At 43.8% G+C, this 14,715-nt stretch overlaps 1 protein-coding gene across 1 annotated transcript; it reads left to right on the top strand.

Moving 5' to 3' along the window:
- The first annotated feature begins 2,707 nt into the window (after nt 1-2,707).
- On the top strand, nt 2,708-14,520 carry CX3CR1 (C-X3-C motif chemokine receptor 1). The gene is made up of 3 exons (XM_085051311.1): nt 2,708-2,854; nt 4,093-4,164; nt 12,876-14,520. Exon 3 carries the CDS (start codon nt 12,890-12,892, stop codon nt 13,949-13,951), a length of 1,062 nt encoding a protein of 353 aa, XP_084907437.1. The 5' UTR covers nt 2,708-2,854; nt 4,093-4,164; nt 12,876-12,889; the 3' UTR covers nt 13,952-14,520.
- The last annotated feature ends 195 nt before the right edge of the window (nt 14,521-14,715 follow it).

Genomic DNA, 14,715 nt, shown 5'->3' with positions numbered 1-14,715 from the left:
CCCATAGCAGCAAAAGCAGAGTGTGCTGGGGAGAACAGCATTTTGATTCTTTAGGCCAGACATTTCTTTACCAAGTGCTTTACCAGTCCACAGGGCTTGAACTTGCCAGAGCTGCTGTGCAAAAGCCTGCGTACCCAAGCTGATCTGGCAGCCTGACCACAGAGCAGGAGGAGATGCCAGTGGTGTTGAAGTACCTCTGGTCTCTCCAGATGTTGAGAGAAATGAGTTTTCAAATTTGGAAGGAAACTTTTGGAGGAAAATGGAATAAAATGAACAGGGTGTTTGCCCCTCTTTGCCCACTGAGTCCCTGCACATACATCCTTTACTCTTAATTTCTTCCTGTAAAACTGTTGTGTGCATCCCAGTTGGGAGGGCAGCACATTCTACCTAGCCCTTCCCAGGAAAAGTCTCTCTGGTTACAAGGGATGCAATGTCTTTTTTGTTTTAGCTTGGAGAAACAAAAGATGTTTTCCTCCATCATGTATGGACCAGAGTGAAAGTCTTTTCAGCAGCTTCCTCAGACTTTCTTATTCCTGAGCTGTGCCCTGAATACCAGAGTTTGAACAGACTGAAGATGGAGAGCTATTGTTGATGTGGCAGTTGTCTTCCAGGTGGTATTGGTTTCACACCTGTCTATTCTGCACTGAAAGTGCACACCATGATAATGAACAGCACTCTTATCTAGGGTTATCAGTCATGTCAGAATACAGCAGAAAGTCTTTTCTGTCTTCTGGGGATACCTGATGAGGACCTGTGTGAGTCAGCCTGACTTGGTTTCTCTTTAATTGAACTCTCCAGATAAAAACTGTGGGTATCCCTTTTGGCAAACCTCATTTCTTTTTGAGGTAATAGCTCTCTCGGTGCTCGGTTCCAGTTAAATTCTGGGTAGCACAGGAGGAAGAGGTTGACTACCTCCAGGAAAACCCTGTTGCTAAGAAGTTCTTTCTACCTGGAGTGTTTTACATCTGTTTTTAAAGAATGGATAGGATGTCTCTGCTGGCACTTGTCAGAGAAAAAGGTGAGCTTTGAAAATCTGCTGCTCTGGCCCTTTATAATTCCCTAACCTTTGAACCTTATTTCCAGCAGCATATCTTTGCTGTCCCTGGCTAACACCTATCCAGGAGTTAGTTCCCTGATTATTTCCATGGGTGCTTATCCTGGCCCACCTGGCCAACTTCATTTGCATAATTTGGGTAATGTTGGAGGTCCATGGTTTGACCTGAATTACATTGCTTTGTAGCTGTTGGGGATGTGACATTTGCTAGAAAAAGCACAACACAGTAAAAAACTGCAAAATGTAATTGGCAGAAATACCAGAACTAAACTTATATGAAGATGTTTGCCTGGCAACTTGCTACACCAATCAACAAGCAACAGCTCAGGAAGTCTGCAAGATACCCTCCATCCCCAAAATCCCACTAAGGTCAGCCTGCCTGAAGATAGCACAACTCTGCCTTTAATTTCCCTTGACATTTGAGGCAGGGGCAGTACCTGGGGCTGCATTCCTGGTGCTAGAGGACCTTGGTATTCATACAGCTGCCAACCAGACACAGTGCCTCTGTTTCTCATAACACAGCCCACTGCACAGCCTCCTGCCTGGTTTCATCCCAGATGAACAGCTTTTTGTGCTCCAGTGGTGCCTGGCAATGTGCTTCGCAGCATCCCAGTTATGGTGCCCTCATAATGCAACCCTGAGCAGGATGCTTGGGTCAGGAGCCAAGAAGGGTCCTTGATTAATGAACATCCCAATGATTTAAGCCCTCAGACTCCTTGGCAAATGAACATCTCAATGCTTAAACCCTCAGACTCCACTGGTTCTAGGCTTCAGGGAGAAGTTATGCTTAGTATCTTGTTTGCAGGAAAAAAGGAGGCACAACATAGGTAGAGCCAAGAATGTATTGTTAGTGTAATGGCATTCTCAAGGCTCCAACTGTTATCAGTTTAGATCTGCTGGTTGCAGAAAAACAAGAACACTATCACAGTTTAAATTTTTTGCACACACATAACTTCTATCCATTTTCCTGGTGGTATGCTCATCCTTTCCCTGCTCCTTTGGGTTCTAAGGCTGGTGGTTTCACTTGGGTGGTTGTGGTGAAGGGAGCTATCAGAGCGAGCTGACAGCATCTCCAGTCCTTCCCTGAGATGAATGCAATGTTCACCCTGATTTTCCTTCTATCTTTTTCTAGGATCTGCATTGGATCTTTTCTTATATGTTTTCCAACATGCTTCTATACCTTCTTCTATCTTCATTGGTCTATACACAATGTTCTATATGCAGTGCACCTTATTAGGTTAGACACTAATTTTGTTCTCTCTGTTACCACTAAACCCAATTTTTCCAGCTCCAGATCTGCATTTTTTAACAGATCATCAGTGAGTTGTGTACAGCTGTGAGGCTCCTCAGTGCCAGGCTATGCCCCATCTTCTACCATCCTATATCTGTACTCCTCTGTGCTGCATCCTGTGTCATCACTGCCCAAGACCCCTGCTATTGCACCAAACTTGTATTTCTACACACTGTACCATGTCTGAGTGAAAAATATCTCATTCTGCATAGAATAAGGGGGTGACAGCTTTGACATGCTAAGTATGAAGCACCTCAGACATTTCTGTCTTCTGTGCAAGTCCTTTTCCCTGTAAGCACTTCTCTTCCTCTGCATCCTACTTCACAATTTCACAAGGAGCCAGCAGGACCCAAGCACAGCACATTAATGCTTTCTCAGCTCAGCCACAAAGCTCAGCCCAGGAAACCAACAGTTCATGTAGGCATGAACACTAGAGAAGAGGAAACATATGAGCCCAAACATGGTCAGCTTGAACAAAGCATTGGTTTTCAATGCAGCTATGAACTAAGGTAAGTGACAATTAAATTTTTCCTCTTACTTGACAGCAAGATGAGATGAAATGGTGTCTGATGAACTTAAGGAAATTCTTCACTTCTTAGTGCTTGGAATCGAAATTATATTTAATTTGAGTAAAGATGATGTGGTTAATGTTTACAAACTGTGAAAGTAAAAAGAGAAGCACTTTGTTAACAAAGTGAACCAGGACAGATAAATTTTACTTGCTCACTAATTATTTGTGGCATCTTGTGGTAAGGCACCCTGGATAGAAATCCTCAAGGTTAACAAATGCTGATGTATGACTAGTGTGCAACATTAACCCAGAAAGACAGACCAAGAAGATACAGCCCTTCTACTTCATTAGAAATTTTTTGTTTGATGTCTGCAGGGATTTCTCAACTCACCAACATTGCTTGCTTCTAGCTTTGTTCAGTGAACCAACATCCAAAACATCATTGACACTGAAATAAAGCCCAAAGCAGAAAATCTAGTAGAGTCAATAGAAAGCGTCTGATACAGACAGACCAGCAAGAGAGCAATGGAAATTCAAGACATTTGAAAATCCTTACCTTTTTGTATGACACACTTGACTTTTCTGTGACTCAGCTTTCCACAGGAAAGATGTTATATAAAGGTGTCTGCTGCTTTGGGTGAGATATTTGGGTGATACAGTGGTGGCAACCCCTTCAGTACTTGTGTGATATAAGCATAGATCCAGAAGAGTGGTTCCCAAAATCTGGTAGCTGTGGCAAACCCTGTGTGCAGGCAGTGTAGCCCGAGGCAGAGAAGCTGATGACAGGATAGAAGACAGCAAATGCAATGAATCACAAGGGTTTGGGTAGTGCAGAAAAAGTCCAAAGGGGAGAAGAAAACGTTAAAATTTGACAAAAGACAACACATAATAAATTGAGAGTAAATCCCATGGAAAACTTGATATTCCCAGGAAGGAGCTGGCGACTCCAGAACTTAAATCTCACCCATACACAGTCAAGAAGGGATAATATGTTCTGCTCTCTGAAACGGCGGAGAAGATTATTTAGAAAGTCTCCCACTGCTAGAGAGCCTTCTCAGATTTCTCAGGGATGCTGAGGTGATATGAAATTATTAATCATAAAAAGGGGTTGGGGGCAGGAAGCAAATAGATGCCACAATAAAGGCAGCAAGAGGATGGAGCCAACAGTAACCTAAACAAGTACAAACAATGCTCATAGCTACAAGCAATCATCTGTTTTTACTGTTCCTTCAACAGAAAATAAAAAAGAAATTTGAATGCCGCTTAAGAAGGGAAGACCTGGGAAAAAGAAATACTGAGGAAAAGCAGGTAAGAGAACACCGGCAAAATGCTCAGTGCTACATATGAAAAAAAATATATATAGAGAGTTCCTGAGCTACTGTGCAAACAGAAAGGGCAATTAGGGGAACTAACAGGCTAGATGACACACCCATGAAATAAATTTTCCAAGACAAACCTGATCATGGCAGTCACTACCCAGTCACCGTCGTTAGATGACAATCCCAAACACTCAGTTCCCCATAGACAGCTCTTGGGAGGGCAGCTGCTCCCTCAGCTCTGCTATTTCTTCCCCAGCAGCTGAGTTGAAATGCTCCCCAGCCTCTGTGATGACCAAAATAAATATTGTTCTGCAACAATACTTACCATTTACCTAATTTTCCACCCGCATGCTGGTCCCTGGGAGCAGGACACTGCCTGGAAACCATCTCAGGCTGCAGAGGCTCTGCAGAGGACCCTTGCTCCTGGTCATAGGATCAAGACCACCATGAGAGACAGGGATGCAAATTTCAGAATAATTTCAATGATTTTTGAACCTCAGTTTTAAGATGCAGGGGAGATGCTGAGTCTGAGTTACACTGTCAGGTCATCTTTCTTCAATGCATTTAGTCATTTCTGAAACAGGTTCACTTGTTCAAGACACTTGGGCATGCCCTGAAACCTGAACCTATTCCCTTCTCCTTTAAGTGTGCAGGCACCAAGGCTCCTGCATATCCACCCTGTCAGCCTCAGAGGGGCTTTGTCCCCCTAATGCCAAGGGAAGGAGCTAAAACCACTGAAAACTTCAGCTTTTGCTATAAATACACCAGCAACCACAGGGATGAGCTGCCAGAGGTTTGGCAGGACTTGCCCTGGTCCCAGCAAACCACACACTTCTGTGGTAGAGCTGTCTCTCCCAACTGGCTCACAGCAACTCTTCCTGGTGGGGCAACAAAACCAGAAAGTGGAGGGATGTTGCTGGGGGCAGGATGTGCCCAGGACATCACGGTTTTGTCCCCTGTGCCTGCTTTGCTGTGCACAAATGGCCAGAGTTATTGCCACCAGCCTGGCCAGAGCACTGATGGAGCAAGGGCGAGATCTTGTTCAAAATAATACCTCTGTTGTTGCTCTGAAATGCAGGTGATTAAGCCCTTGCCACTGGCAGAGACAGGAGTAAGTTCATGTTTTTGTGTTTTCTTTATAAATCATGAATACACCTAATTTTGATGTGATGGGCTAATATAAAACTTGTGCCCTGGTTACTTGATGTGCTGCAGTTATCTCCAGGTGAGCATGGAGCACCTTTGAGAAAGCACTTTCCAAAACTGTAATGCCCTAGGCAAAGATGAGAAAGACCCATATGGATTTTGGACTATACATTATCTCCTCCTGTCTTCCATGATCAAAGTCTGATCTTTTCAAACATATACTTTCACCAAAAACTATTGGTTAAAGTTTGTAGATTTACATGCGTCTCATCTTCAGCTGGTGGTGGTTGCTCCAAATTTAGTTTGTGATATTGGTGTAAAAACTGTATAATTGGATTGGGGAAGTGAGGTTTTTTTGGTTTTTTTTAAATATCTTTGACCTAAATACCATTGTAAAGGGATCAAAGGCCTCTGCAATATTCAGCCTTATATTTATCCTATCAGCAGTGGTTTTGTCAGCTTCCGTTTCTGAGTCATTTACTTAAGATGCCTTAAGTAGCCTAATTCTGTGAAAGCCTCAGCATTGTGTTTCTGCAACTTCAACTTCACCTTGAATTGGAAAATTCAATAACAAAGCATCCCTGAGAACTACTTGCTTTTAAAAAAACCTGTCCTCAGATTACTGGGGGGAGTCTCCATTAATTAAATCACCCAAATCAAAAAACCAGTCATTAGGTTTGCAGAACTCTGATGGGCCACTGAAACAGTCCAGTTGATCTGAGAATAAATGACAGAAGAAAGAAGAAACACCAAAGAAAGGAATTTCTTCAGGTTAAAGTCATCAAGAAAGAACTGGAGGGGCAGGGAACATGTGGCATTACACCACACTCACTCAGAAGTTAGGGAGGAATGAAAAAAGAGCTGGTTAGGTGGAAAACCACACAGGATTCAACACAGTGACTGATAACAGCATCCCCAAACTGTGCTGCTTTCTTTCCACTGCCATCATTATAGCCTCACTGCTAACCCAACACTAGCAGCTGGCCGTGCTTTTCACAGGAGCCTTCTTCCTTCCAGGGGTCACCTCCAAGGATTTGGGCTAGCTAGTGCTGGGGAGAGGACAGTTTAGCTTTTTCAGTCATTTATTACCAGAGGAGAGTCATGGTTGTTAAGAGAAGCCTGCCCCAACACGGTCTGTAGGGTTTAACCCAGTACCCTCCTGCTGAGGCTCTTCACTGTGTCTGGCCCAACCCCATCTCCCAGACTGATACCTTCTCTCAATGTGGAGACTCTCAGACATGCAAAAATGTCCTTTTTCTACCTGAAGTCTGTTCCAGCCATTAACCTTTCACTGTTAAAAATGCTAATTTTATTTCTTTCTTGCATTTTTCTGGTTTGAGTTTCCATGAATCACTGTAAGATATGTCTAATCCCACTCAAATAATTAGCAAGATTATTAACACAAGCAAAAGCAAAATCAAGTGTTAACAAATTACGCCTACAGCCCCTGTATCAAGATCTGCTATGGTAGAATCATCCCTCTTTTGTTCCTTCCCATCTGGCAGCTCTTTTAACACCTGAGGGTTGCATCAGCTTTTCTTGCAGTCAAGTTTCCTTTCGGATATGCCCCCACTCTTGAGACATGGCCCGTGTTGTTTAACTCCCAAGTGTGTCACTTTGGTTACATTTGGCTACACTAGAGCCAATGTGAATCATCCAAGAAGCCTCAGATTACTCAGATTGTCTGAATCACTCTCCAATTCTGTAACCCTTTTATCACGTGCCCCTGCCAGCTCTCATTGCCAATGTGCTTTCAAAGCAATGATGAAAATACCAGAGTTTTTGGCTTTCAACTTGTCATTTCCACGAACATTTTATAAGCAATATTCCTAGTTCGGCAAGACTTCCTCCACAGATGTCTGTCTTTTGAGCTCTGATGGCTAACCTGTCCAAATCCCATTGCAATGCTTTGTTTGGTTTGCTTTGGGCTGGAGATGTGTTAACCAAATAAGCAGGTAGTGAAAATCAGAGCTCCAACTCTCCCACACAGCTGCCTTATCGACCTTGTGATCCCATTAGATGTCCAAACTGATGCTCCTCTTCTATAAAACCAAACATACTTGCCTTAGCTGGACTCTGCCCCTTAACAGTTTATATTTCATTTTGCCTGGGTTAAAGGTTAGGCTACATTGGCCATTTCACCTTGCTGCCCACTTTCGAAGGTCAGCATGCAGAGGTGGAAGAGGGAGAACATCTCCCCATTTGGGACTGAATAAAAGACTGAAATTTAAGATTTAAAGTAATTGCATCTGCTGGGATGGGCTTGCTTTTGACTCTGGCTATCTAACATGATCCCAAGCAACTCCAGAGGCCATCCCCTATGAATGGAACCACCCTGCTCTGAAAGATATGTTAAGTGAGTTACAGGAAACTTAGGGTGTAGGACTAACAACTGAGCCCCTGAGTAACAACTGAGCCCCTGAGTAACAACTGAGTCTCTGGTTAATGTGTTACCCATAAGTCTACATTTTGGGTTGTGTATCATCTAAGCTGTGGTTACAGGTGTCCGTGGCAGTTTGATGATTGTGTCGTAGCTGCTTAGTGCCAGACTGGTTAAGTTTTACCCAAAGTGCTATTAAGGCATATATCTTCTCCTAGTTCCTACCCAGTTCTGGTTATTTTCCTTTAGTCTCTTTCTTTAGGATGTTAGAAGTGCCACCATAGCCACAATATTTAATTTGAAGGTGGCTAAGGTCATCCCTGTGTTCTTGCTGAGAAGAAGCAGGCAGGTGTATTTGCAAGAGCAAAAAAGCATTTATGTTTGGGTAGGATGATGGCAGCTCAGATCTAAGGGTGAAAAAGGGATATATACCTGTAGGGTTTCACAGGCATTCTCACAAAGCCTACAGCTTCCCAGGGCCAGCTGAATTCTCAGCCTGTTCAGTATGCTCTGAAGACATGCTTTGCCAACATGAGAAAAGCATGTAAGTCAGCATGACTCAGAAATGCTGACTAAGCTGTGAAAATCTTTCTGAGGTTTAAATACTTTTATTAACATATTGTGCAAATCTGAAGCGTGACCCTCTGGCAGACATCTGGATTTGGTTGGTTTTTTCACTTCTTTTAATTTGCTGGCAGGAGAGAAATCACAGCGAGGCAAACTGCTTGTAGATCCCCCTCTTTTTGGCAGTAAAGTCTGTAATGTGGTGCTTGGCTGAAGTGCCAGGGATGACACCTGGAAAGACTAAATGCATAAACAGGATTTGACTCTTGTCAAATCTTGTGTCACCCAGCCTGATGCCAGTGTTGTTTTAAGATTGAAATGCAACTTCTGGTCCTTAGAGGAGTTTGCAGACCTCTCACAATTTCACTTCCCTATGTATTACATGGGGTGCAGATGGTGCTTGGGAATAGCTGGGTTGAGAAACAGGGGTCTTGGTCTTGCAGACTGTGGTCTTTGAGATAGCTATAAACATGATTAAGAGCAGAAGTGTTTGTGAAGAGTAGGGTGTAAAACCACTGGGGAAATCTGGAGAGAGAGAAAAGTGGTTGAGCAGCTCCATAAGAAGCAGAAGTGAATCTACTATTTCATGCAGTCAGCAAGGGAAAATGTCTGGTGGAGAAATCTCAAAGTCTGCAGTCCTGCGTCTGTGTCCTCTACACTGTTCAGTTCTCTCCATCCTTTAGGTGAACATTTATTGCAAGTATAAAAGAGAAAATTAGTTTAAAGCTGATGGTGAGAAGACCATAGCATGTGCTGTGGAGGACTTTGAGGGGCTGACAGAGAACACCTGTCAGGGAAGGATGGAGGAAGGGCAGATCTAAGTTTCTCTCTTTAGGTGCGATATCATTTCAACACATTATGTCTATCTGGCATGGGCTGTGTTTTGGGAGCCCTTTTCACTTTGCAGTCCACCTACTGAATATCATCAGTTTAAACTGGGCAAAGTGATATCAGAGGAACTAAATACTCAAACAGTACTGGCAGCATTGCCTGTGCAGGATGAGTTGTGGTGGAAGGACATGAGTATGTGGCTGCTGGAGCTAGAGAGTGAACAAGCCACAGACTGCCAGCAGATTCAAAGACCAATGTCATTTTAATAAGTGCAACCCTCGCTTGCCCCTGGACATGCTAAACAGAACCTTGCCCTTCCCGTTGTTGTAGGTACCATAGACTCCACAAGCACCCATCCAAGGGTAAAGGAAATAACTTGCTACTCTAGAAATAAATGATCCTCATCAGTGAGCTAGAGGAGATTACTCAATGAAGAGGTATTTCAGGAAAAATCCCACCACAAGCGATGCTTCTCTTTACTCCACTAAGGCCAGGAGTTCCTCCTGCATATTGGTGTAAATGTTTTCCAGTGAAGAAGGTGGCCATTCCCACACCCAGCTTTCTCTACAGGCAGTGCCAGTGCAGAAGTCTGCCAGACCTGAGGGCTAACCTGCAGTGGGAGCTGCATTTCCTTACATGTGTGATATCCTCTGTGTCCAACAGAGCACCACGGCTTCTACAGACACATGTGGAAACTCTCCAGATGGACAAACTGACTTTCTAGACATGAATTAAGGGAGAAAGTATGTTAAAAACCAGCACAGCCAGAGGTTTTTAGAGAGGAGAGTAAAGCAATGCACATTCCCCCTCTCCAGATCAGGGATTTCACACAGCACAGACAGTCAAGGCAAGTACCACTGAACAGCCCACTCTAGATGACTGCACAATTAGCAAAGTTGTTACAGGGATACAAGCAGGTTTCAATATTTTTTTTCCTCTTTGTCTGATGAGACTTCTGGCTGTCAGACCAGGAAAGACATGTCTGAAACAGGAGCTTACATGGCAGAGAAGAAGCTGGGACACACTGCAGAAACAGCATGACCTCTGCCTGGCTTTGTCACAGAGTCACAGGGAAAGGACAGGAATTCTGGAGGTCTCTTGTCCAAACCCATGCACAGAGCAGGGCTGGCTAAGTTTCAAGTACCTCCAGGGATTAGATCCTGCAGCCTTCCTGGAGCCCTGTCCTGGTGTTTGACCACTGCCAGGGCAAAATATTTTTCATACATTAAGTAGTGATTTCCTATGGCTATTGCTATTTATTCCTCTGAGGAAAGTTGTCTGCTTGACCTTTACACCTTCTCTCTAGATCCCTCTTGAGACATCTCTTGTTGAGGCTGACCAAACCCAGCATCTTCTCACAGAGCAGGTGCTCCTGCCCCAGTCAGTCACTTTTGTAGCCCTCAGCTACTGCTGCATCAGTGAAGAACCAGCTGTGGAGCACATGAGCCCACAGAAAAAGGCGGAGGCTCTGGTGGCAAAGGAGCTGGGTGTGCTGACAGAGTGACACATATTCAGCACAGGACATTTGGTGTACCCTGGGGCTTCTGCTGCATGCAGTTAGTCTCAGAAAAGAAGAAAGAAATCAGGTTGGGAAGGCAGAAAATGATGGGTTACTGAGATTATGTATGATGTCTCCTGCTCATATCTGTATCCCCCAACAGGGCAGATAAAGAGAGGACAATATCTCTGTAGGCAAAACTTTAGCAATCTCACCAGTAGACAATAAGTATCCTTTTTGCAATTGCCGTCAGCTTCTGCCTCAGCACCTAAGCTTTTCCTGTTTGTATCCCTTTAATTCCGCTGGTGTCAGATACAGAGTCTCCACAGGCTGGAGAATTGAGCTAGGCTGCAAGCAGGGGCTGATTAGACTCTGAAGGCAGACTCAGCTCTCAGTTCAAGCAGAAAGATGCTGCATGAGCTGCTCTGCCCATGGGTGTTCCTGCCTGCTACAAATAGCTTTCCCCACACCGTGCCCATGCCCCAGAGCTACCAATGCTGAGACAGCCCTTTCTAGCCCACTTTTCCTGTGCAAACCACAGAGATGTTTACTAGAGTCTACGGGCACTTCTTATTAGGGTTTGACCTTTCAGAATAAGAGAAACTTTGAAATGGTGAGCCTGCATTTCCAGCTAGCACAAAAAACCCACCCCTCTTTGAGATGTAGCTATAAGATGAGAGGCCAGAACTTCACAACCAACACTACAATGCTCTGGCAATGAGGCATTAGGAAAAAATGTCTACATGGTCACAGTAGCAACTCATGGGGAAGATTTCTGTAGTTAAAACATGTCATAGAAAACTGTCTCACACGTGATGATATCTTTATTTCATGTTTAATCATGCAAGGCTTATTTCTAAACAGAAATAAAAACTACTGCTATCGTTGAAATGTGGACATGCAGGCTAGGATTCCAATCACTTGGCTATAAGCATCAGGAGTCAGAGCAATGTGATCATGCTCCCCTGGTATTTGGGAAAAGAAATTTCATCAGTGTGGTCCACAGTCTGGAAAGCAGTCTGTCTTGTATTTAAGCAGATTTGGCATGACCTGCATTGAATGAGATGCACTGCTCTTTTTTGTTGGCTTTACTGACTACATCTCCCACTAATGGGAGACGCAAACGTCTCTATTAGAGAGACAGCTTATGGTTGCTGAACTGAGTCCCTTCTGTACAGGCAGAGGGAGATTCCTGCAAGAAAATGGTGACACTGTGACCACGGGGCAGTTATTGGTAGCAGGTTTGTTATTACTGTCCTTTTCTTTCATTCTCGGCTTTAACAGGCTGGTTTGGTCATGCCAAAACTCCATCATGCCATCTTCCTGGGCTTCTGCACAGTGTAACACACTCAATTTCTTCTATCTCCTACACTGAGAGCAAGTAATGGATATTTACAAGCTCTTTACTCAGCCAGGGAGCAGACAGAATACAGCAACATCTGCGCTCCTATAGGATTTTTGACTGCTTGCAAACAGAAGTGTTTGTGGAGACTTGAACACTGCATCCCAAGGGAGTGCAGAGGAGTTGACAGGTGCTCTGAGTTTTCGGGTGTGCAGACCAGTGAGCCCAGAGGTCACATGCCTGCACCTCATACTCTCTTTGGATTCAGCCAAGGTGAATTCCTGGCTCCAACCTTGCATCCAAAGCAGGAGCAGTCACAAAATGCTTTGTTGCTTGAGGAAGAGGGTCAATATAATTTCTCTTCTTTTGATCATGGGATGATTTTTAGGAAAGCCTCATCAAAGGTACCCTTGCTCCCAGGTGATGTCCCAGTGCAGACTTTGCTCCTCCCATGTCAGCAAGCATCAGCTCAGGCCTGGCCAGACTGGGTGTCTTGCCACCCTTCCAGCCCAGGGTCGACATGTGGGGGAGATGGGGCTGTTGGGGTGTTGACAGGCACTGAATCTGATAAACAACAACTTGTGAAAATACCGTTTCCTGCCGAGCGCTGCCCCACAGGCTGGCACAGCACTGCATTGCTCCTGGTGCTGCCATCTTAAGTGCTGCCATCTTCAAGGGCTTAAGTTACAGCCCTTGAAATTCTCATCAATATTCTTCTTATCCTAAACAGTTAATTTTCAGAGGAGTGCAAGTCATGGCAGAGTCTGGGCTTTTGTTATAATGTAACTACGGTCAGCTCCACAGTAATACAACCCCCGCTTATAAACCAAATAGTGATAAATTCCCAAGGCTGCTTGGTGCAGTCCCTCAGTATTTTACCACAGCAGATACAAGATCACTCTAATGTTATTCTCTTTACTCTTTTCATTTTGCCTGTAGCCAGCAAATTCAGCATGACGGAGCCATATGCAGAAACAACACCTGAATACTCTTATGATGAACACATTTTCTCCTGCAATAAAACCGACATCCAAGAATTTGGGAAAATATTTCTGCCAATATTTTACGTTGCGGTGTTTGCTCTTGGCCTCACAGGGAATCTAATGGTGGTTTTTGCCATTGTGAAAGGCAATAAAAAAAGCATCACTGACATCTATCTCCTGAACCTGGCTGTCTCTGACCTTCTCTTTGTGATCTCCCTCCCGTTCTGGGCTTCCAACACAGTCCGTGGATGGACCCTTGGGACTGTTGCATGTACAGCTGTTTCCTCGCTGTATTTCATCGGTTTCTTTGGGGGCATGTTCTTTATCACTGTTATCAGTGTCGACAGGTACTTGGCCATTGTCCGGGCAACTTATTCTCTGAAATCCAGAACAATACGACATGGCTTTTTTGTAACCTGTGGAGTGTGGGCAATAGCAGTTCTAGTGTCAGTGCCACATTTTGTGTTCTCCCAGCTGGTGGAAAATGACTGCACTGCTGTCTTCCCACAGAAGCTGGAGAACATTTGGCCGGTGTTCTGCAATGTGGAGCTGAATACCATCGGTTTTTTAATCCCAGTCTGTATCACATTTTATTGCTACTGTGGGATCATCAAAACCCTCCTGTCCTGCAAAAATCAGAAAAAAGCACGAGCCATAAAACTGATCTTGATTGTGGTGGTGGTGTTTTTTCTATTTTGGTCTCCCTACAACGTACTGATTTTTCTGGATACTTTAAATCACTATGAGTTATTCACGAATTGCAACCAAATTAAATCAATTGACTATGCAATGCACCTGACCGAAACCATTGCATTCAGTCACTGTTGTCTCAATCCTCTTATCTATGCCTTTGCTGGGGAAAAATTCAGGAAATACCTTTACCATGTCTGCTTGAAGTACTGTCCATTCCTGTGTTTCTGTGGACCCTGCAGTCGCTACCAGGTCACCCATTCAATTAGTTATGGAGAAAGCATGGTGATCAGCAACATAACCCTGAACACCAGCGACCAGGATGGCTCTATTTTTGCCTAAAAGGCTCTGGGATGGAGAAATATATCTCTATATGTCTCCTGCATGGATAGCAACCACTGAGAGGTTGCCATTATCCATATGAAAAGCCTTAATGCCTGCACTGAATTACTGACGTGCCTTTTGTTAAGCATTAAATATTCTAAACCAGTAGAGATTTTAAAAACAAAAGCAGTACAATATGTCAGTATTGAACATGGAATAGAATCAAGAGTTAGGAAGATGGCAAAGTAGAAACAAAAGGAGGGAGGGCTCTGTGCCTAGAAAAGGAAGAGGAGAAGAATTTAAGAATAGGGAAATTTTGAATAGTTCCACCAAAGCAACTTGTGCATGTGTCAGTGTATGTGCATGAAGTACTGATGTACACAGATGTAAACTCATTTTTTAAGGAGGAGAAATCTCTTTAATGAATGGTGACTGGCTATTAGGAAAGGGGAGTATTTTTGATTGTAAAGGGGTGTCTTTTTGATGCTATATGTCCATAAGGAAGATATTTGGTGGTTACTGATTGCAACAAATGTTTTGATTGTGCTTTCATGTGTAATAAAGTCACACTGTTAAAAAAAAATAAATGTAGTTATTTCTGAACATGTGTTTAGTGTCAACAGTGCACACTCTGTGTTTTTAGCAATCAGAGCAAGGACCATCCTTAAGGATTAGAGTTATGCCAGCAGGCGTATCTCCCAATTTCCATGGGCTTGGCCTCAGCCAAATGCCAAAGCTCAGTGGAACCCTTCACTCTGCACTTCCCAAGGGCTCTGCTGAAT

Source organism: Lichenostomus cassidix, chromosome 2, assembly GCF_008360975.1.
Source record: "Lichenostomus cassidix isolate B80296 chromosome 2, HeHo_3.0, whole genome shotgun sequence".
NCBI classification, from domain to species: Eukaryota; Metazoa; Chordata; class Aves; order Passeriformes; family Meliphagidae; genus Lichenostomus; species Lichenostomus cassidix.
The sequence above is the reverse complement of the archived record's forward strand: the minus strand, read 5'-3'. Positions and strand labels throughout refer to the sequence as shown.

Excerpts from the sequence above, each read along its gene's own strand:
- CX3CR1 (XM_085051311.1), top strand. The coding sequence starts at position 12,890 with ATGACGGAGCCATATGCAGAAACAACACCTGAATACTCTTATGATGAA.